Here is a 24,852-nt window from a genome sequence, read left to right as displayed (position 1 = left end):
ATGGCACCCACCATCTCAGATTTTGATAAAAATTTGTACACTTATAGGATTTTTTGTGCTGATTTCAAAAATATCAATTTTATTTAAATCGGTTAAGGGGTTCAAAAGTTAGAAGCATTTATATTTTTGTCGAAATGGCACATTTGTAACCATTTTGATTCATACATCAAAGGCTATTAATGATTGTAACTTACTTTATATTTGTCATAGAGCAATAATTTTTATTTTATTTTGTTCAGAATAAAGTNACCAGTTCCAACTTCCCGGATTTTTTTTTTTTTTTTTTTTTGCAAATAAGTATCTTACTTATTTAGTAAGTGGGTCTATTTTGCAGTTTTTTGATCAACGGAGTAACTTCAGGAGATGATTTCTGGCAACTCACCCCCTTCAATTTCAAAAAAATTTTATTCAGAGATAGTTGAAAGTGCAAACTAACATCTGATATAAAAATTTTGATGGGCTAACTTTTTAAGAAAAAATATTTTTCTTATGCATTAAAAGTACTGGTAGTTTGATGATTTATAGTCCTTATTTGTAACTAGAGTACAATAAAATGATATAAAAAAATGTGAATGGTAGAAAAATATGTAAAATTAAATATATTTCATTAAATTATTTTTTTCTTCTTTCTTTGAAATGAAATGATTTTATATCACTGATAATTTGTATCAGTGATATAAAATCATTTATCTGATAATTTGTATTCTTTTATTTCATCACTAGCACCTGCAGGCCTTTTTTATTCTGTAAGACTTTTATTATAATTATATACAGCCAATATTTTATAAAAAAACCCTTCTGAATAGAAAAAAAAATACTGAAAACTATTGACACATCAGGGTTCCCATGGTACTTGAAAGTCTTTGAATTTGGTTAAAAAAAATCAGGGCCCCGAAAAGTCCTTGAATTCTGCCATAGGGTATTTGAAAAGTACTTGATTTTTTAGGAATTACAGGGATGAGATTTTTCCGCTTTTTAGCGGATTTCCGCATTTTTCACTTTTATCTCTTGAATTTCAGCTTTTTTATCAAAAATTCAGATTTTCTAAAAATTTCACTTTTTTTTATAGGTATTCCGCTTTTTCAGAAAATTCACCGATTTTCAAAGAGAAACAGAAAATTCAAACTACACAGCTACCAATCCTTTCTCATTTTTACTTATTTTAGCTATTTTCTCCCCTTTTACCCGCAGCAGATAAGATTTTCCGAATTTTTTACCCGTCCTCCAGATCAATCCGATTTTCGCAGTTCAAACGACGCTGCATCTGACAAACCTTTTAGAGGTCCCAAGCCTGGAATCTGCTAATATCTCGACTCTTATTCATACGATTTTAATATCAAACATAGCTTTTACTATTTGCGTGTTGTGATTCTTATTCACGCGATTTGAATACTGTACGTTGGGATTCTTATTTACGAGATTTAAAAATCCGATATTGTGATTGGTATTTACGCCTTTTTAAAAACCTATGTCGCGATTCGTATTCACTCAAGTTTAAAATTCAATGTCTTAATTTGCTCATGCGGTTTATAATATCAATCATTGATTTTCGTATTTATACATGATTTTAAAATAAGGCATTAGGATTCGCATTCACGCACTCTAAAAATTATGCATCATAATTCTTATTCATGCAATCTAAAAATTAAGCATCGTGATTCGTATTTACGCTATCTAAAAATTATAAATTGTGATTTGTATTTACGCGTTTTAAAAATTCTATATCCCAGTTTGTATTTTCTCATTTTCAAAATCGTATATCTAGTTTCATATTCATGTGATTTCAAAATCCATAATTGTTATTCATATTCACGCAATTTTAAGATCAACTATCGCGATTCTTGTAAGAAGTAAATTTTTTTAAAATTAGTTACTATAAAGGTGACTGTTTTTCTAACGACGATTATTAGTATATGTAAGTGTTACAACATCAGAGAAACTGGAAGGGAATATATTCAAAACTTACATTCTGTGCTTGCAAAGAAGAAAAAATAGGATTTGTCACAAGATGTTTGAAGATGGACTAACGACTAAATATAGCAAACATAAAAGATATAGCAAACAAAAGCAATCACTTAAAAAGGGATTTAATTTAAATTTTTTTTTTTTGGAAAAAGAGTTAATTAACTCATCATCAAAATTTTATTTATAATTGCTGTTATTTATGCTATAAAATGCAAAATTCTTATCAAATAAAAAACAATTATCTAAACAGTTGCTGATTGTCATGTAATTTTTCAAACTAAAATAGCAATTTTTGTATGTTAAGGAGTTACTATATATTTCTACTTCACTGTTATTGATATGTTTCAGAGGGCTCTAGTTAGATTAGACTATAATATGAACATAATGATTCGGTCCATTGTTAAAGTTTTTTTTCCCAATATAATTTAAAAAGTAATATTACTGATATATTTGCTATAAATCACATAACAGTATTTATTAAAAGAAATGAAATATTAATGTATATTCTCAGTAGTTTTAATTTGCTAAACCAGGTAGTTTTTCAAGTAATAATTGTCTCTTATGTGAACTGAGGGAAAATATAATTTCCAGCTTTATTTTTTCAATTGGTAATTTTTATTTTTACTAAATGTTAAGTATCATTGTAATTATTTATATAATAATAGATTAGTACACAATTGTATGTCAACACATTATTTATTACCTTAAACTGCCTGGAATTTATTATTTAAGGGTTGCACTTGCGTAAAATTTACTATCGTGGAAATTCAGCTTTTTTGCCTTTTGGCTAATCTCATCCCTGGAATTAAAAAACTACTAACTTTTAGGAAATAAAATAGTACTTCTTACAAAAAAGTAGTAAAAAAATAATAAATTCAAAGGAAAATTATAGAAATTCTGATTGAGGCAATTTTTAATACTTGAAGTGAAAAGGGGTTACAGAAGATGCAAAACTTTTCTCTCCGAGATTTTTCCGACCAGATTATTGTTCATCTCTCTGGTGTTTTGAAAGCTGAAATTTCTAGCAAATTTTAGGTTTTGTAGTCATAGTTTTCGAATAATATATAGTGTTTAATTGATCTAAAAATATGTTCAATGTGTTAACTTCATTATTAGGACAGGTTATTATTGTTATCCTATTTGTTCTCTTAATTTATGTACTAAGAATAATTAATTTTTTATCATTTTTAAATAAATTTTTACTGCTAATAAGTAAAATGTAGTTCTACAGGTTTTATTGATTATGAATAAACATCGTGATTCACATTAAAGTGATTCTTGATTTACAGATCGGAATTCATATAAAATGTTCCACGAATTGCGGTTTAACTGAAAGTGATTAATGAATCACATATTGAATGTTACTTTAAAGTAATTTGCAAATTACTCATCAGAATTCATAATAAGGTACTTTATAAATCACACATCATGATTCACATTAAGTGATTTATCAATCACACATCACATCAATTAAAGTTATTTCTAAATCATATAATGTATTTAAGTTATTTCAGAATCATGCCTCACAATTCCCATTCTGGTTATTTACAAATCACGCATTGTGATTCACAAAAGAGAGATTTAAGAATTACCACTCATATTTCTCATCAAAATGTTTTAAGAATCACACATAGCTGTTCTATATTAAGCACCTTTTGAATCACAAATTGCAATTTGCATCATAATGATCACTATTCACATGAAAACAATTAGCTAATCATCCAGCAGAATTCACATTAAAGTGATTTATGTATCTCACATTATGGTTTATGTCTTGTTAGTTCGTGTGTTTTGTATCATTTGCTATTTATATTATTCCGGTTTAAGAAACACACACCGCAATTCAATTTAAATTTACAAATCACGAATTGTGATACGTGATTCACGCAATCTTCGATACTTACTTCACCTTTCTTATAACTTTGATTCCCATATAGTATATCTTGATTTGTATAAATGCGATTTAAAAATTATGCTTAGTAAAAATTACGCATTATGACAACCCAAGTATTATGTAGTATTGGATTAACTTTGAAAGATTTTAAGTGCAGTTTAAACTTGCAGAAGATTTTAGAACTTTCTTCTGAGAATATAGAACTTATTTCATTAAGGAGCAATTTAGATTTTAAAAAATGTTATAGCAATCCCTGGTCAGAAATTGTGCTCCTGATGCAGAAATTGTGTTTGTCTTGTTCATTCTCAAATTTTTCCCGTTCTTTTCTTTTTTGAAGGGAAGGGGGGCTCAAAGAAAGAAGGGAAAAAAATAATTTAATAAATGATTACTTCATTTTACATATTTTTTTCTACCATTCCCATTTTTTTATATCATTTTATTACACTCTAGTTACAAATAAGGACCATAAATCATCAAACTACCAGTACTTTTAATGCATAATAATTCATTAGAAAAATATTTTTTTTAAAAAAGTGAGTGAACCGCCCATCAAAATGTTTATATCAGATGTTAGTTTTCACTTTCAAATATCTTTGAATAAAATATTTTTGAAATTGAAGGGGGCGAGTTGCCAGAAGTCATCTCCTGAAGTTACTCAACTCCGTTGATCAAAAAACTGCAAAACAGACTAACTTACTAAATAAGTAAGATACTTATTTGCAAAAAAAGTGTTTAAATGACAGACTACTTTATTCTGAACAAAAAAAAAAAAATTATTCCTCTATGACAAACATAAGGTGAGTTACAATCATTAATAGCTTTTGATGTATGAATCAAAATGTCGACAAATTCGCCATTTTGGCAAAAATATGAAACTTTTGAACCCCTTCACTGATTTAAATATAATTGATATTTTTGAAATCAGTACAAAAAATTTTATAAGTGCACAAATTTTTCATCAAAATCTTAGATGGTGGGTGCCATGGCTGGATGAACTGACATGGATTGATGCTGCTACAAAATTCTGCCGGATTTTTAAAAAACCCATTTTTTAATACGATATCACGATGTCTGAATTTTGAATTAACTCGAGTAATCACAGTATATATATATTGATTTGTTTAATCAATTATTGATAAAAGTATGTTTTCTTATATAATAGTGTGTTTTTATCAATTATTCATAAAAGTATGTTTTTTTTATTGAAAAAGTATTTTTTGAATGAATTCTAGTAATTAAAAGTATTTAATTTTCTGTAAATATACAAATTTTTTTTATATATAATTTAGTGCTAGAACACTAACGTTTATATAAAAATTATCATATTTCCCACCAACTTGACTAAATGGATGATGGTATATGACAATTAAGTCATTTCATAAAATTTTAGTCTTATTTTTACTGAATTTTTGTTCTCAATTAGGCAACTATTTTTATGCTTTAGGCTACTAAAAGCAACTATTTTGTTAATTTTTTTCCGTGGCAACCCTGTAATTATCTAGACAAGCATATTTTAAAATACTTGATTTTAGAAAAAATAATCATTGATTTAAATCAATAGATATCTCTCTACTTAATAAAAAAAAACTATGTTGCCATCACAACTGTTTAAGAAAAATTTTGTTAAGTGTGTTATAACTCAAAACCTAAGATGAAATAATATGAAGTTATGCGTATTTCTAGAGAAATGTTTAAAAAAAAAAGCATTCTCATAAGGGGATATAATAATAATTTAAGGGAATGTCAACCTTCATCTATCCCCCATGGCAGAGACATTGTCGCAGAACGTTACAGAGTTCTTGCATTAAAATTTTTCTTTTAAAAAGTTAAAAAAAAAAAATTTCTACAGAAATTTAAACGTGATATTTGAATCATGCAGTTAATCACTTTTTGATGTGCTCAATTTGCACCAATATCGTAAATCGATGTAATGTTTCGATTGTATTTTCAGGGGTCTGTTTGGAAGAAATTTGGGTCCATTAACGAACCCTTCACAATATTTTAACTTAAAAACGGACCCGCCATAAATTTGTTTATCTTCATTAGTGTTTTTTAATCGTATAAATCCTTCTCATGGCGGAAAACAAGAAAGATGGATGTAAACGAATTAAGTTTTGTCTTCGGCAGACACTTCTTCCATTATTCGTACGAAGTGAATATTCTGCGTTCAGCAGTGTAGGCTAAATACCAGATATTTGCATGTTGCATCTCTAATTTAGAAGCAGCAATTGCTGTTTATTTTTAAAAAAAAAAATTTTTTTTAATTATAATTTTACAGTGCTGAGCATAATCTCGTGTCTCTTTACAATTTAACCCTCCTGGTGGCGCTTGCTTGAAATAGTTTTACTATTAAAAGGGCGACTATATTTACCAGAGATGTACCTCAAATGGGCGAGGGTCAGACAAAAGGAATGCCTACCCCCTTTTTTTCTGTTTGTTGTTAAGAGAATTTTTCACACTATGTGGTCAGTCAGGGTATTGACAGTTTCATTGATGAAACCCATTAAGTAGTTCACTCTTCAACTATCGTTTTAGAATACTTGTGGAAAACAATGCTTCTTTACAGAATGATTTTACCTTTTTACAACTTATATTTAAATAATAATTGTGTTTCGTTCTCCCCTTCCTCATTTATAAAGATTATTAGAACAATATCATTCAAGTTTTTTTTATAGAAAAAAAACTAGTAATAATTAAAATAAAAAAAATTAAATTTGAAAGCAATATTATGAAGTTCATGTTTCATTATTTTTTATTATCAAATTTTTATTTATTTTGTGATTATTATCACTGCACATACATGGCGTATGTAATTGCTATTAAAATCCTTTAATTTTCTATAGTTTTAAATCTTACACAGTGGCAATCTTTTTTCTTTTATTTAATCTATGCCATTATCATTATCTTCATTCTAAGTTATATCTCTGATTTGGAAAGTACACCATTTAGAATATAGTTTCCTCATCAATATTCAAAATGTAGCTAAGTGTAATTTTGACTAGTATTAGTTAATTCCTTTTTTTCTCATTTTTTTTATAAAATTGAAGCTTTTTAACTCTTTGTGTGCCAAATAAATTTCCTTGTTGCTTGTAGATAGTATTTCCACGCGGAAACCGAAAATATTGCCGAACACGAAAATNCTAAGTGTAATTTTGACTAGTATTAGTTAATTCCTTTTTTTCTCATTTTTTTTATAAAATTGAAGCTTTTTAACTCTTTGTGTGCCAAATAAATTTCCTTGTTGCTTGTAGATAGTATATCCACGCGGAAACCGAAAATATTGCCGAACCCGAAAATATGAAAGATGACATGGCTTGATAACCATTGTTAAAATATTTTTTAAAACTTGATTATTGAAGTCTGAATAAAACTTTTTAAATTATTCGCTCTAGAAAATTTTGTTCTTCTACTAAGGATTTGTAAACTGATGTAGTGTCATTCACATTTACAGCCTTTTTTAGAAAGAAAAAGAAAGTTCATTTGCTCAAATAGGCAGGTTGTGACTTTTATTTTGGCATTTCATGAATGGGATAATCAATATACACTGATGCTACCCACTATTTAGTTACATTATATTACCTTATAATATAAAGACATATATCTATCTACATTCTACATAATTTATAAAAGTAGCTTTGAAGTAAAAATTGTATTTAAATTAAAGTTATTAGGATTATTTTTTGATTTATGAAAACTGAATTATTATAAACTAGCAGTTGCCTGCAGTTCCGCCCTCGTACGTTTTTATTTTCTCTGCATATAAGACTTTATTTTGTAACAAAAAAAAATTATTCAGGGGCAAATTGTAGCCTAGCTTGTGTCAACTTTTAAGCTAACTAGACCTCGTATTTTCCCTGCGCACAAGATCACGGTGATTTGTTGCTTAACTTTTACGTGTAAACGTAACAAACAGACCAATAATACACTACTACAGTTTTGAATACAAACTTATTTCCGTAATTATAATATTAGTAGCGGGGTACGGGTTTTATAGTGCACTATTTTATTCCACTTACAAATTAATGAAATTAGTAATTAAATTAGTTTGATTCGGTGATTTGTTGCTTAACTTTTACGTGTAAACGTAACAAACAGACCAATAATACACTACTACAGTTTTGAATACAAACTTATTTCCGTAATTATAATATTAGTAGCGGGGTACGGGTTTTATAGTGCACTATTTTATTCCACTTACAAATTAATGAAATTAGTAATTAAATTAGTTTGAATTTAATTAATAAATGTATAAAATTAAGATGTTTTTTTTCTTTTTTTAAGTTTTTAACACTACACTTCACTACAGTTAAAAATTAAAATCTTTTACAGTGAGTAGCACTATACCAGCTGTCAAAAATACATTTGAAGTTGATGCTGATGAATTTACAAAAAATAAATATCAGATAAGCAGAGTGTCTACCAAAAACAGAAAAACATGGCAAGGAATCTACGAGACAAGAAAAAGTTCGGGAACAACTTATCTAGAGCAAAGATTACTTAAGAAAATTCCTTATACATAATTGAGAAATTTTTAAAAAATAGAAATGATAGTGGTAATTAATTTAATGCAAAGTAACACATTGAAGAAAATCTTTTGTAGAAACTGCTATTCATGAATTTCAGGTAACAGCTTAATTTAAAATCCTTCAGTTCTGAAATCAATAAAATGATTTTATTAAAAGGAAATGATGTTACATTCACTGATTAGCTCAATATCAGGGGTCTGTCCAAACATTTTGTAAAAGGTCCTGTTTTTTTTTTTTTTAAATTGTGAAAAAATTACTCGTAATTTGTGAATATAAAATATGTGTAAGTCACATACTTTCAACCATGGTCCTGTTTCGTTAATTTGTGCAAATAGGGTCCTGTTATTGAGAAAAACTATTTCAAGGAGTTTCATATTGTAAATGGATACAAGATAATGCTCAACACTGTAAAATTATAATTAAAAAAATTATAATTTCAAAAATAAACAGCCATCGCTGCAACTAAATTAGAGATGCAACTTACAAATATTGGGCCTTTAGCCTACACCAGGGGAGGCGAACCTTTATACACCAACGTGCCATTTTTTCTAAAAAATTGATTAATTTGGTCATAGACGTGCCGTCAAACAATTTTGACTTCGTGATTATTGGGAAAATAATAACACTAAATACTATCAACTCAAAACTCTTTATTTACTATGAAAAAGAATAAATTTTGCAATGTCTCAGTTATATGCGTAATTCAACTTCTTCAACTTAAAGTAACATCAGTGTGACTTCTGTTGTTGCAGATTAGATGACAAATAACTTAAAATAGGTTGTAAGATGTTATTTTAAGCAGGTCTGTTAATTTTTTTGCTAGTTATTTATTGTTAGCTTGTTTTTTATGGTAATTAATTGTTTTTTGGCATTGATTGTAATTTCTTTGTAAATAATTTTTTATTTTTTTATGTTTGTTTTTGTGAATTTTAATTTAATTGGTAAATTGCTTCACAGTGTACTCGTGATCGATGGCGTGCCCAAAATATGTGGCGTGCCATAAATGGCACGCGTGCCATTGGTTCGTCATCTCTGGCCTACACTGTATAATGCAGAATATTCATTTCGGACGAATAATGGAAACAAAATCACTCACATTTTTTATAATTTCAATTGACATATTTTAAATAACACAACTTAGGAATGCATCACTTCTAATGTGTTACACATTAAGTAAACTTAAACAATTCTTAAATTTATATATTTTTTTCAAAAAATTTGACATAAGTTAATTTTTATTTACATAAAATTTTATCCGTTATTTTTATGAATAATATATTGCTCAATTATTTATTTACAAAAAAATATCAATAAGAATGTACACACGGTGTTTGTGCAGAAATATAAATATTTTCTGATACCCCTATTAAAGTTCCAACTTTATATTATAATTTAGTAAAACATTTATTCTGAAACGAATCCGATTGATATACTGTTGATAAATTATTTAGAATTTAGTTTCAATTAGTAATCTATAAAAAGGAGAAACAAACAATATTTAAGAAATCACAAACGCAAAAACTTCATGAAATTCCAACAACAATAAGACATATTTGTTTAAAAGTTTTTGTAACAGAAAAAATTAATAATTTTTTAAACAATTAAATATAGAGTGAAAAAATTCAACTTCACAAAAATTATTATAGACTTTAAGAGTGGTCGATTTAAGAGATTTGAAGTGCTCTTGTATATGCTCTCTTTATTTACACTATTTCAAAGTTTTATATTAAATCTACTTTTACTAGAGCCCTTTTTAGTCATTTTATTAGTGAAGTGCAGAAAAAAAGCACCACATTTCATTTTGCGCTTTCTTTTGAAGCAATAATACATTCTAAAGAAACTGAAGGTATTCTGGAGTCAACAGGATAAGTGTTCATTTTCAAAGGGTGAAAGCAAATGTTAAAAGAAATTCTTGGAGGAAAAAGATAGCAGTTAGAGTTGTGAATGCATGATAAAATGGAGGGTCAGTGGTTTGAAAGAGGGAGATTTACTTCTCTGCAGGGGGCTATTTCCTGTATCTCAGCATAATACTAGCTAATTGTATGGAACAGCTACAAGAAAAATTCCTAGTTCTGCACGGTTCTGGAAAGAAGACAAATCACTCTTTGAATACTTGACACTCTATTTTTGTCAAATTTCTCTTTTCTGAATGTTGGCTAACAAGAAAGCATTTCTGGAGAAAAATGATTGCATCCTAGTTTGCAATGAGAGATGTATTTATGTATGCATTTTGAAAAAGGAGGGGATGGAACTTAACTAACGATAAACAAATTACAACCAAACAATTTATTTATTGTCCATAATTATAAAATAGTGCATACAAATAAAAAGCTTTGATAGGAAAAGAAATTTTGAAAATAAATTTGTCTGTTAAAAATCAGCCTCATATATAATAGAAAAGCAATAAGAAATAAAACTAAATATGTGTATGTAATTTTAGACAGTTATCCATGCTTTATCTCCCAGATATTTTATCTGTTCTAACTAGAATTTTTTTCAAAATTGTATTTTAAAAGGAAATATTTTTATTCTGACACCTTCAATGATGTTTTCAATAATTTTACCAACAACCAACTCATACATTCTTAAACACGGTAATAACTTTTAATAATAATGATTTTGTTTTTCTTCCATTCTTCATTAAAGGTCAACTAATAAAATTTAACTCTCTAAACAAACAAAGGCTGTTACATTTTAAGCTTTTGCGATCAATTTTACACTGTGGTAGTTTATGTAATAAATATGTATCAAGTTAGATGAGCAGAATGGTTCTCAATTTTGTCAGCACTCACAAATTGCAGGACTATCAGATTTTCCATGGCTGAAAAATATGTGTTGTTGTTGTCAAATCCCTTTTAAAATTAATTCCTAAGCAAAAATTTTTTAAATCCTCCGAAATGCTGTTTGAATATATATTTATTTTGTTAAATTATCCAATAAAAATAACTTTTTTAATTTTCTCTATTGAAAAAAGGTTTATACTCCTTATTAAATAAATACTAGATTGTTTGACCTATTTTTTGGTCTCAGTAATAGTAAAAAACTGAGTAATACATATAAATTAACTTTGCTTAGCCTTTTCCTTTTATTATGGTCCTTGATATAAATTGATTATAATTAAATCAGAAATTTGAAACAAATACATAAGAATATACAATAGTATTTTCAAAATTTAGTTTAAATAATTATTAAAAAAAAAAATTGAAATTATTTTATCCTCCGATTTTTACTTAGTTTGTTTGGAATACATTTTTATGCAAGCCATATTAGTTTATTAAATAATGAATAAGTTCATAAGTACATGAGAAGACTTTGAAGTAGTTTCTTGTTAAATAATTTAAGCTACCAAAAATTAATGCTTAATTGTAATTTATTAAACTCCTTTACTATGACGCAATAAAAAAAGAATCATATATAGTATTAAGAATTTTGCGTGCATTATTAATATATCACTTGATAGTATTCGATAAAATTTAAATTGTCACAAAAAATAATCAGAGTTTAGCTGAGAAAAATTGTTTTAAAATATTATATGGTTTATATATGAATGTAATAATTTTAATTAAAATTGAACTTAAACAGATATTTAATCTCATCCGTTTCTTTGTAGTTGGACGATTCTTCTTTTAGCAAAAATGTTATTTTTTAAAAATTCAACAGTTGTCTTTCGTATTCTGTTCAAATTTTTTAAAATTTTATTTCTGTGCGAATTTCAGATGCAATAATTCAAGGGAAAGGCATAAAACATGACAAAAACAACAACATAATAAGACTTTGTTTCAGCGTTTTTTAGAATAATTTTGAAAATTTGTGCGCAAATTTTTAGAATAATATGAAAAAAAAAGAATGTGATTAAAATAATGTTTGCAAAGAAAAATTTTAACAATTTTAAATTAGTAAACATTAATGACAAAATAGTAAAGTATTTCTTGGCAGTTAGAAAGAAATAAAATAAGTCAAAATCTAAACTAAGTTAAAATCTCTTCTTTCATAAGTATGTAAGTTCGCAAAATAAAATTCATAGTTAAGTTCGCAAAATAAAATTTAGCTGATGAATATTTTCAAAATATCGAATTTACAGTACTTATAATGAAACAGCAAAACATTATTATTATTAGAGATATTTCAAAATTTATTAAAAATATGCGAGTATTCAATTTAAAAAAAAATTATAAACAATTTTAGATAGTATATTTTATTTATTCCTATTTTTATTAATTCCGTCTTAAACTTAAATTTTTAAAAAAAATAGAAGTAAAATAACAAGAAAAGCAACAATGTTTGATTTAGTATTAGCAAAAGAAAACATAAAATTAATATTTTTTCCCTTCAAAACAAACTTTTACTATCAGTACAATTAAACTGCTAACATACTATGAACTCTTGAATAAACTCACAACTCTTCTGTTATAGTGATTTATGATGACAGCTATAACCCACCCCTCAATTAGTACCCAGTCGGCGGTCGTAGGGGAAGGAAAAAGAATACCAGCCAAAAACTCGGGCTTGCTGCTTTACGTGTAGAAATCATGCCCGAGTTATTTCGGGTCCGCCGCCAGGAGGGTTAAAAACTCCTTGAAAATTTGTTTGCAATAACCGGACCGTATTTGCACAAATTCATAAAAGCAGGACACTGGCTGAAAGAATGTGATTTGACGTTTATTTTATATTCACAAATTACGAGTCATTTTTTCAAAATTTTACAAAAGCGGACCTTTTACAAAATGTCTGGGCAGACCCCTGATATTCGGCGGTTATTGATTTTCTCATGGATTTTAAATATCCCGATATATTTCAAACAATATCTAAAATTATAATCGTGCATTTGAGTATTTAATTTTTAAGGCAATAATTCTACAAAATTTTTGGCTGTTATTGCTATTGATTTCTTCATAGTTTTTATATTTGATATTTTTTATACGATATTATTTATTACAACAATCTGATCTCGAAATGAAGCACGCGTTTGAGGAGTCCGATTCGCTCGATTTCATCATCGATCTTTTTTTAGGCGATTACTACTACGCGGATTTCATGATTTTTTTTATTGTGATGATTATTTACAAAATGTGAAAAAGGAAATAATTTGTGCTTTTCTCCCCACCCCAAAAAAATCTGAGAATAACCCATATTAGAATAAAAAAAATAGTGTGTGGAGTCCCTCCGCGCGGAAAAAGTTAAACTTCGTAACCTGCGACGTTAATTGTAGAAGAATCAGCAGTCGTAGAAGGATCACTAGTTCTATTCAACGACTCTTTTTCCTGCTCCGATGGCTTCCGTGCTCTGTAATTCCGTGCTTGTGGTTGCCTCATCGTCTCGCCCTGGAAAATGTATTTGTATTAATAATGTATGTAAATGCGTCATAATGTAATTTCAGAAGAGAAAACCTAACAATCAATTGATATTCACAAGAGACGTACCTTGACATAACCTTAAATCCGTCGCATTGTTTTCACTCATTTTTTACAATTGTTATCCACTAAATTTGAAAATAAAAAACACTACCCTATTAAATTATATGTGTATCAAATCAAACTAAAAAAATATTGATAGAAAAACAATACTTTTATTATTTTTATGCTAGTGAGAACCAAAACAATATGGAAATGAATGAGGGAAAACTGGATCCTACAACGTGATTTCCCGGCCAAGCAAAATGTAGCCTTAAACGTTTAACACAACCTTGTTGGAAGTCGCATAAGAAGTATCACTTCAAAAAATAGTATATGTTCAATTAAAAAAAAATATATATATATATTTTTTGTAAACACAGTACTTTTGTTATTTTAAATTAGTAACATATGTGTTTGTTATTATTAAAAGTATCTTGTAGAATAGGGGTGCACAACCTTTTTGAGTGAAGGGCCACTTGCACAGCAGGTTGACTAACGAAGGGCCGCACATGTATTTAGACATGTTAATGGCAAATGTAATAATGTTTATTTAAACCATTCCATTTTTTTTATTAATAAACTTAGTAATATCAATAACTTAGTAGTGTTTCATTATTAGAATTCATTCAAAAATAAAAAAACTTATACTTTTTTTTTTTTTTTAGAAAAAAAAATTGCTATTTTTATCATATGAACAATAGATTTATCAAAATAAATAAACATTGAAGAAAAGAAATATTTTTTTTTTATCATATCATGCAATATGAAAACTCATTTTAGAATTAAATTCTAATAAATTAAAAAAAAATGCAATGCCCACAGAATGAAAGTAGGAAAAAGTTTAGTCGTAATTAAGTAATATAAATTCAAATTAAATATTTTAATTGAAGAAAATTTATAGGTTTTAAACAAAAGCCTAAAATAAAAACAAAACTGTGATAGTTCAAAATAAAATTCAATGCTTATTTTGTAATGTACTTTATTATTTTATTTTATTAATTATTAGATTTTTTATATCGTAAACATTTTCCTTTTTTTTATCGAAAAAGATCACTTAAGCAACAAAAAATTGAAATCTAAACTACAAACAGTGAGCAGTTTAAAAATTCACGTTTTCCGTCATTTTATGAATTTCTCAAGTTGCAATAACATTGCATTTAAATTAGGGAGGGATGTAACGAGTATTTGACCCTTCTTAATATTTTTTAAAAATGTATTTTTCCAAGTTTTTTTTCATTTTTGAATTTTTATAGATATTACTTTTTTTTAAATTTATAATCAGACAAGTCAATTTTGTCCTTTTTTCGATACTTTGAGAATTGAGAAGGATTTTTTTCCATATTTCGCTGTTTTTATTATAACCCAGCATTTTAACAGAACGTCTCATACTATTAATTTATTATCACTATTTCCCTGTACTGTAATATAAATAACCAGTAACATAGAAAAGTATGATTTTCAGTATTAAAGTTTTGTTTCAGGAACTAAGAAAAATTTGTTTTTTCTGTTTTTCTTTTTTTAGGTATTTTTAATATGACGTAGCATTTTCTTTGAAAATAAAGTTACTAATAAAATTTATTTTATAGCAATTTTGTTTCTTCTAAAATTATGGCAATGAGAAAAATTTAAATTGAGATTTTCGGCATAAAATTTCACTTAAAAAACTAAGAACATTTTTTCTATCTTTTTATTTTCTTTAAATAAAATAAAAAACTTTTTTTAGACGTTTTCATAATAACGCAGTAATTTTTAATAGCATTTCTGTTGACTTAATTCTTTTTTCTTGGCTTTTTCTGGTAATTGAAAAATTGAGATGTTCAGCTTTTAAAAAAAATTTCAAAAATTAAGATTGATTTTTATGTTCTCTGTTTCGCTTTTCGACATTTTCAAAAACGTTCTTGATTAGCCTTATTTTTTAGAGTTAATTAGCGTTTTTCCAGGAAATATTATTCTGAGCATTGAAATTTTAGTTTCAGTGTTGCTATACTGCTAAAAGATTTTGCTATTTGGCCCCAAGTGAACGGCGTTCTGTAGATTTTTTCTTCTTCTTTTTGCCGAATATTTGGTTTTTGATCAAATCAAAATTCGATACCACATTCGACCAAATCATATTCGTTGCGGAAATAAAAAGGAAGGAAAAATAACTAGTATTTACGATAAAACTGTACGGTAATACCGTATCAAAAAGTGGTTTTTTAATTGCGTGATTAACAAACACGTGTCGTAATAACATCATAGTTAAATAACGGGATCGTCAAAATCACGAGGAAAAGTATAGAAATAATTAGGAAAAAATATATTTATGCTGAACTCAGCACAAATAAAGTGCGTCAAATGCATGATTTAAAATTTGCATGTCGTAACAGAATAATTGGAATTTTTTATAATACGTAGGAACGCATAGCAGTAACTGCAGAGAAAAATTTTTGAAGAAAAAGAAAGAATTGCAAAAAAAAGATAGAAAATCACTTAGATTTAAGATGAAATCGTCACAAATAAAGTGCCCAAAAAGTGATTATTTAAATTTGCAATCTGAAACTCGCTTCGTTATAAAATTTCGGAATTTTCAAAATCACGTAGTAAAGTGGAAATAACTGTTTAAAAAAAATCATTTATATTTACGATAAATTCGGCATCAAGAAAGCTCGTTAAACGTACATTTACTAAAGAATCTGTTAAAATTGATTGTGTCAAAACGTGATGACTTTAAAGTGCGATTAAAAATTGCCATTTTTTAAAAATTTTTTTTATTGTGTTTAGAAACTGTGATATAACGTATACTTTTTCCTCCTTTTCCCTTCTTCATTCAGATACTTCCCAAAATCACAATTGGCCAAATAAATGGTAACCAATTAACAACACAAAAGAAACATTTATTAATAATGAAAAAAAAATAAAAAATTAATATGACCAAGACATCTAAAGAATTCGCTTCCGCTCTCCATCAGAGCGTTCCCTCCTCTGTCTTTTTACAACATCTACCTTGATGACAGCGCCATCACAACATGGAGGCATGACAGAAACTCTCGCGGGCCGCACTTCAGTAGTCGAAGGGCCGCAGGTTGTGCACCCCTATTGTAGAAAGTACTTAATGCTCGAGAGTTTTTCGCGGATAGCTCGAAAAAATTCTGCCGGGGAGCATCTATCAAAAAGTACTTCAAAATGGAACATGTCTTATATACTAGTGAATTGATGTTTAATATTTATAGTGAAAGTTGCGCCGCATTACTCCTCTTCGAAATTTAATCTGTGATAGAATTCGATGAACAAATGCCACTAATGATTCATGCTTTTATTTATTTTTAGCTCATTATTTTTTTCTTTATTGTCTGGGAGATTGTATTTACTTCACTGGATTTTTGAGCACTTTTTTATGAACAAATCACTTATTCAATGTGGACGATCCATCGCTGCTGGCGAGTTCACATCATGTCCGGAGGTCACCGATATGGGGTGTCTAATATCAGGGGTCTGTCTAGGTTTTTCTGAGAAGTACCTATTTTGTGAAAATTCAGACATAATTTTTTAAAATTAAAAATTATATTAAAAAATATGGATTTATTGTTTCTTATGAGACACAAAAATAAAATTTTAAGAAAAAGTATTTTGTGAAAGTTTGTCCATAAGTTGAATTTGTGAAGGTACCGCTAAACGGTAGTAAATTTGGCCTGGACAGACCCCTGAATATAGACTATGTGAACGTTCGTCTCTCATGTATCAAGATGGAATTAAGTTAATATGTCTTATTATACTCAGGGGTCTGTCTAGGTTTTTTTGAGAAATACCAATTTTGTGAAAATTTAAACATAATTTGTGAAAACTAAAAATTATATTAAAAAATCAACACAAAAATTTGATTAAAATACATATTTATCGTTTCTTATGGGATACAAAAATGAAATATTAAGAAAAAGTATTTTGTGAAACTACCGTTTTTCCTAAAGTTGAATTTGTGAAGGTACCGCTAAACGGTAGTAAATATGTCCTGGACAGACTCCTGATACTAGTGAATTGGTATGCAATATTCATAGTGGTAGTTACATCTCACTCATGGAAATTTTATAGGCAGTTATTGCTTACTGACTTGTTTTACATCAGAGTTGAAGATTTCTTTTTGGCGTTGCATGATTCAGTTTACTTCCTGTTATCTGAGAAATCAAAATTTTTTTTGTTGGGAATTTGAAGCTTTTTTTTTTAATTTCATTAGTTTTAGAATAATTTAATTTTAATATTTTTACATAATCTTGAAAGGTTAAAAAATTTTCATCTTTTGGGTAGAACCAAAGTCAAATGTCTGTGTTTTCATTAAGAAGATATATATGTAACATAAAAAGTTATAACTAATCTCTTTATCTAAATTCTGCTTAATTTATTATTCAACATTAAACTCTTTCTCTCAATATAGAAAATTCGAATCGTGCATTTGAGTATTTACTTTTTAAGCCAATTCTATTGAATTTTTGGCTCTTATTGCTTTTGATTTCTCTATAGTTTTTAAATTCGATGTTTTTTATACAATATTATTTATTAAAAGAACCTATTCTCGAAACGAGACATGCATTCGAGGAATCTGATTCGCACTATTTTGTCGTCAATATTTTTTTTTCAGCAGTTACTACTACGGATTTCACGATTTTTAATTATTTTTTTAATGTGGTAATTATTTGCAAAATGAGAAGGTATATATGTGCGTCAACCCCCCAACAAAATGCGAAAAATATCTTGCAGAAAGATACTAGTGTTGGAGAGTTTTGTCACACAAAGCTCGAAAAAAATTTTGCCACTATATGATGAAACCATGATTACGTTTGATTGAAAAATTTATTTGAATTGTGTTATAATGAAGTGTGTCTCTTAGTGAAAAGTTTTATCAAACTAATGACTTAGAACTAAAAGAAGTCTGTTAAAAATGAAGATCAAATTCAATTTATAAGTGGCGCAACTATAGACAGAAGTGTGTTTTTTATAACTCATATGTATTACTTTATATATTTGTTAGCATGTGGATATTTTTATGTTGATTGTGTTTCGAGTATAGGGAAAGTATTGCAAGTAAATAATATTTAATTAAAATTTTTTTAGATGGTAGTTAAAATTTTGGGAGAACTTAAAAAGCTAATCTTTTTATGTTATTTCTTTATTGTAATTCGTGGAGATCAAAATTCAGACAGAAAGTATACATTTATTAACAAAAAGCAGACAAATACATAAAAAAAGAACGCCATCTGGCGGTAGTAAAAAGAAAAAAAAACATAGCAATCCTTCCTTGGGAATGACAACATTTATCCAAGTTCTCCTTTATTTGTTATTCAACATTTTCTCACACTTAATTATTCACTTCTCTTTTCGGATTCAAGTACGCAGGAATTAACATTTTAAAGTTTTCTTTTCACTAACTGTGAGAACCATGTTATTCCCTCGACACGTTTAATGGACCAGTTGTAATGCCTAAAGGTTTCCCTTTTTCCATAAGGCGTAACATATTATAGAGACTAACTTGTGTTACTTATCCTAAGATAAGTGCTCTAGCACACCGATTTCGTGGTGCGATTTGAAGCTCTGCGACTCTTTAAAATGTCTTGAATAAATAATGAATGTACAATCCATATGTTTTTCACTTTGCCCTTGCAATATATATTATAGAATTATTTTAATTTGGTATTAAATATTTACATAAACTAATATCACAAGTTTTTTAATGCATTTTTTGCCTTTCTTGTGTTCTGCTAAGAGGCAGAAAATACAAAACTGTATTATTTACAAAAGAATTCTTACAATAAATAAGAATTTGAAATAAGAGAAACATAATACCTATAATCTGCATATTTGTATTCTATATTTTGTTTTGTGTTTTTTTTTCTTCTTATTTGTGTTTTAACATTCAGTACAGTTAAATTTAGAGCCCTAATTTAATAAGATACCAGATTTAATAAGTTACCATGTTCAATATCTATATATTTTTTGAAAAATTGAGGAAAAAATAAACAATGTAAGGAAACTATGTGAAGTTAATCATGTTATGCAATAACAAAGGATGTAATTGTGCAAATCAACAATTGACTGGATTCTATACCTACTGTTGCTTATTTGACATTTTTTAATGTTCCTGGCTAAATGTTTATAAAATGCAGAATCTGATGAAACAAACTACATTTAAAAATATGAAATTTGCCAATTTTTCTGGAATCAATAAGTGTTAGATATAATGCATTTCATACGTCTAACATTTCCAAAGGTGCAGTCACAAAAATATTCAGACGCTATTTCTATCTTTAATGTAAATAAAGAAATTTAAAATATAAACAGTTTTTTAACATTGTCTAATTTATAGCATCTAAATATGAACGAATTTGTGGGGATAGTGATTAACGACAATGTCAACCTTCATCTATGAAAAGGTACCCCAATATAGAATCGAGTTAACATGTCTTTATATACTAGTGAATTGGAATTGTATTTTTGTAGTGGTAGATACACTACAGTACTCCCCCACCAGAATTTTATCTGTGATAGAATTCGATGAATGGGATACCACTAGTTGATTCATTGCTATTTTGTGAGAAACCGGGAGAGCTGTATTAGGATCATTGTACTTTTGCTGGTCGTGAGAGCTGTATTAAGTTCATGGTCGCTCCTGTATTGCCATTAGCAGCCGAGTGTATGCTGGTTGACGTTGTGTGTGATTGAGACTGAGTAGCAACAGCGCAAGGAGGTGGATAATGTCGCAAGTCAATTGTTCAATGTGGACCATCCATCGAAGTAGGGCTGTTCAAATCGAAGTGAGTGTTATTCTTAAGATAGGTGTGTTCATTTCGAAGTGGGAGTTTCTGTCAAGATAGGCGTTTTCACATCACATCCGGAGTTCACCAATGTGGGAGTGTATTTATCGACAATGTCAACCTTCATCTATGAAAAGGAACCCCAATATAGAATCAAGTTAACATGTCTTCTATACTAGTGAATTGTATTTTTGTAGTGGTAGATACACTACAAATTCATCTGCATGTATGATAATACAACATTAAAACATTTTAATTATTTTATTACGCTAGAAAGATTGAATATTTTTAGCAACTCAAAATCTTTTTAAGAATTTGACTAATTGTCCTAATCATTCTTTTAACCGTATGCTTGTGGCTGATACATGTGTACAAGTCAAAAAATTCCTTCTATTGTTATAGCATTTATACCAATGCTCTTCTACTCCCTATACTCATTTACTGCCATACTATCTGTTTTTTCTCTTAAAGAATACCCCATAATTAGGTCCTATTATTGAAAATGAAGTGTGAACAGGTGCTAATTTTCCATTTGAATTGGCTAAAACAACTGTAGCGTATCTACCACTACAAAAATACAATACCAATTCACTGGTATATAAGGCATGTTAACTCGATTCTATGGTGGTGTACCTTTTCATAGATAAAGGTTGACATTGTCGTCGATAACCCTATCACCACATTGGTGACCCGGTGAACATGCATGCCTTGACAGAAATGCACAGTTCGATATGAATACGCCTACTTTGACAGAAACTTCCTCTTAGAGTTGAACACGCCTACTTCGATGAATGGTCCACATTAAAAAGTTGACTTGCTACTTGTGACTGCAACAGTATCCACCTCCTTGTTCTATTGCTACTCAGTCTCGATTTCACACAACGTTGGCCTGCATACACTCGACTGCTAATGGCAACACAGGCACAACCACGACAGTGAACTTAATACAGCTCTTCCGGTTTCTCTCACAATACAGCAATGATGCAACTAGTGATATCCATTCATTGAATTCTATCACAGATATAATTCTGGTGTGGGGGGGGTACTGTAGCGTATCTACCACTACAAAAATACAATACCAATTCACTGGTATAGGACATGTTAACTCGATTCTACAAGGGGGTACCTTTTCATAGATGAAGTTGCATTGTCGTCGATTCCCCACACAACATTTTTTTTATCAGTTAAATTATGTGCAGGGTATGCGTGCACCTGGATTTCAGTATTGAATTGAACAAAATTTGTCATGAAAATGTCATGGATTTTTTAAATTGGAATTTAACCCCCTCCCCCATTTCATGGTGTTCCGAATATCTGAATTTGTAACAAAGTCCCTTTATTAAAATATTAAATGTTTTATCCTGTTCTTTAAAAATTATGGTATTCATTCAAAAAATGAAAGAAAAATATCATTTCTAGAGCGAATTATTTTTCAAACTTCCGTAATTTCAGAATTTTCGTTATTATTTAGTTTTTTTATTTTATAAATTTCAAATTCTAGCTGAAGCAAGCCTGTCATTCCTGAATTTTTTTCATTCCGAAATGAGAACAGAAAAATCAGGAGTATTTCTTTCCTTTTCGATGAGCAAGAAAAGTATCCTTAGAATATAATTCTTCAGAAAAAATAATTATTTGCTTTTGTTTTTTTTCCAGCAATTTTATTGCTTTAACTCTTTCTTTACTGTTTTTTAAATTTAGAATCTATAAATCTGAAGATGCAGAGTATAACAGTTTTGGTTATACCTATCATTTCAATTAATGCTTTTTTAAATTCATTGTTGTGTTTAGTTCGGAGAAAATAGTAACTTTGTTAAGTCATGAAAAACTTTTGGAATTAGTCGTGGAAAGTCACGAATTTGAAAATCTAAAATTTAGCAGATACCCTGTATGTGAAATTTTTTCAATCTTTTTTTAGAAGTTTTATATATATTGTGCGAGATTAATTTGAGATATTTTTTATACTATTTTTAACATCTTTTATCAGGATTGCCACTCAAATCAGTAAAACAAAAATTCCCTGTACATATTATTCACACTATATTGTGGTGACAATTTGGGTAAAGTATAGTGGGATAATTGCCAAATTTAGTACTAATGCATTTTACAACTAAGGCCTATCCCAAATCATCACCAACACATACAAATAAAGTAACATAAAAATATATGTCTAGAAATAATGATCACAAGTTATATATTTTACTTAAGCAATTTTAATGATGATTAACTCAATTATCAAGATTTACTCATAAAAATAAATTTGACCATGTGGCATATTAAAATAAGGTCATAACAAAACTAAGAGGAAAAACAACAATTACTGTGCTCTTGTGTGAGCTATAGTGGACTAACTATATTTATTAGTTTTTAATTGCTGGAAAAAACAGCTGAACATTCTTAAATAATGCTATAGTAAATGAAATAGTTTAGTATAGCTAAAATATTGTGGTTAAATATCCCATAGACAAGGTATCTGCTACATTCTAGATTTTCAAATTCGTGACTAATTCCAAGAACTTTTCATGACTTAACAAAGTTACTATTTTCTCCCGGCAAAAACACAACAATAAATTTAAAACAGTATTATAAATAACATTCATTGAAATGATAGGTATAACCAAAACAGTTATACTCTGCATCTTCATATTTATAAATTTAAAAAACAGAGAAAAAAAAAAGATGAAACAATAAAATAGCTGAAAAAAATACAAAAGCAAAAAAAAATTTTTCCTGCAGAATTATAATTTAAAGATAATTTTCTTGTTCATCAGAAAGTAAAGAAATACTCCTGATTTTTCTGTTCTCCTTCTGGAATTAAAAAAAAAATTCGCCAATGACTGGTTTGCTTCAGCTAGAATTTTAAATTGATACAATAAAAAAAAAATAATAATATAATTCTGATATCACAGAAGTTTAAAAGATAATTCACTCTAGAAATGTTCTTTTTTTTCATGTTTTGAAAGAACACCATCATTTTTAAAGAACATTATAAAAACATTTTATATTCTAATAAAAGATGACTGAGAGTGGGGATTTGTTACAAATTCAAATATTCGGAACACTATGAATTTAGAGGGAGGGGCAAAATCCTTTTTGAAAATTCGGTGAGCTATTTCCATGATTTTTTTTTTAAAAAAATAGTTAAAATCATGACATTTCACGAAAAATTTTGTTCAATACCGAAATTCATGACTTTCCAGGTGTTGCGGATATCCTGCATAGATTACGCCTTGAGTGGTAACCATTTTATACAAAACAAAATTCCCTGTTATTTCAGGTGATTTTTAAAATTCCCTGTGGAGTGGCAACTCTTTCTATGCAAATTTGACTACATTTTTGTTTTGGGGTTATTTTTCACTTGGCTAAGTTACATCTAGAAGATATTTTTTTTAAGAGAAAAAACATTAAATTTAAATTGTTTCTTTTTCAGGTGGTCATTTAAGCACGGTGATGATATTCTATGTGGCAGTGCCGCTTTGACTTCTTTCTACATAAGCTACTTCTTTCGCAAACAACTCAAACTTAGACACTATTCAAAACTTACTTGCTACACACCGGTCGTCGGCCTTTCTACAGCTGCTTGCTTTGTTGTTCAAAGTGGTATCATTAACTCAAATATCCTCAGTGCTGATCGCTGTCCATTGTGTATTCTAACAAAAGCATCCTACTTACAGCTGGGTGTAGGACTGATCTATCCACTATTGATGGCTCCTACTGTTAACTTCTATATTGCTGATAAGTTACTCACATATCCTATTCCTCCACTAGGACGTGCTCCTAGAGAAGTCTATCAGTTATGGTTAAAGTTTATTCTAAAGATTCCCCGACCCATCTTTATCAGTGCCGCAGCTCAAGTATTTTTGGCTACTCTAATAACGCAGCAGAAAATGGCTTTTGTAATTAGCAATTTCTAAAACAGACTATAGTTGTTATAATGTAGACATTTTTCTTTAGTGTTTGAAAATAAAACCTTTTCTGTGTTTCATGTCTAAGAAATGTTTTTTTCTTATTTTTACAAACATACAGAGCTCTTCTAGGCAGAAAAAAGGGCAGGGTGCAAACGTTTAAAAAAAGGGCATTATTATTCTAAAAAGGCATGGACTAAAAAGGCTTTCTATGGACTTCACACGTTCTATTAAATAACATTGTCAATTAGTGAAAGAATTTTTTTACTTTACTAAAAGTAGCAAAGCAATCATATTAATAAATTAACATATATATCGAGTTAATTGGCTTAGTAATTTATTTAAAATGCATGTATAGATTAATAAATTTATGTTTTTGAGTGTCTGTAGTTA

The 24,852-nt window shown here is 28.4% G+C and overlaps 1 protein-coding gene across 3 annotated transcripts in view; it reads left to right on the top strand.

The window, feature by feature from the left end:
* LOC107448776 (uncharacterized) overlaps positions 1–24,550 on the top strand; it is a 34,111-nt gene extending 9,561 nt beyond the window's left edge. For all 3 annotated transcript variants that reach the window (XM_016064116.4, XM_016064108.3, XM_021144855.3), the window contains exon 3: positions 23,985–24,550. In XM_016064116.4, the coding sequence (XP_015919602.1) occupies positions 23,985–24,468 (484 nt within the window). In that variant the 3' untranslated portion in view covers positions 24,469–24,550. The remainder of the gene's footprint in view (positions 1–23,984) is intronic.
* Positions 24,551–24,852: the final 302 nt, after the last annotated feature.

This window comes from Parasteatoda tepidariorum, chromosome 5 (genome assembly GCF_043381705.1).
Source record: "Parasteatoda tepidariorum isolate YZ-2023 chromosome 5, CAS_Ptep_4.0, whole genome shotgun sequence".
NCBI classification, from domain to species: domain Eukaryota; kingdom Metazoa; phylum Arthropoda; class Arachnida; order Araneae; family Theridiidae; genus Parasteatoda; species Parasteatoda tepidariorum.
This window is presented reverse-complemented; position numbering and strand designations above follow the sequence as displayed.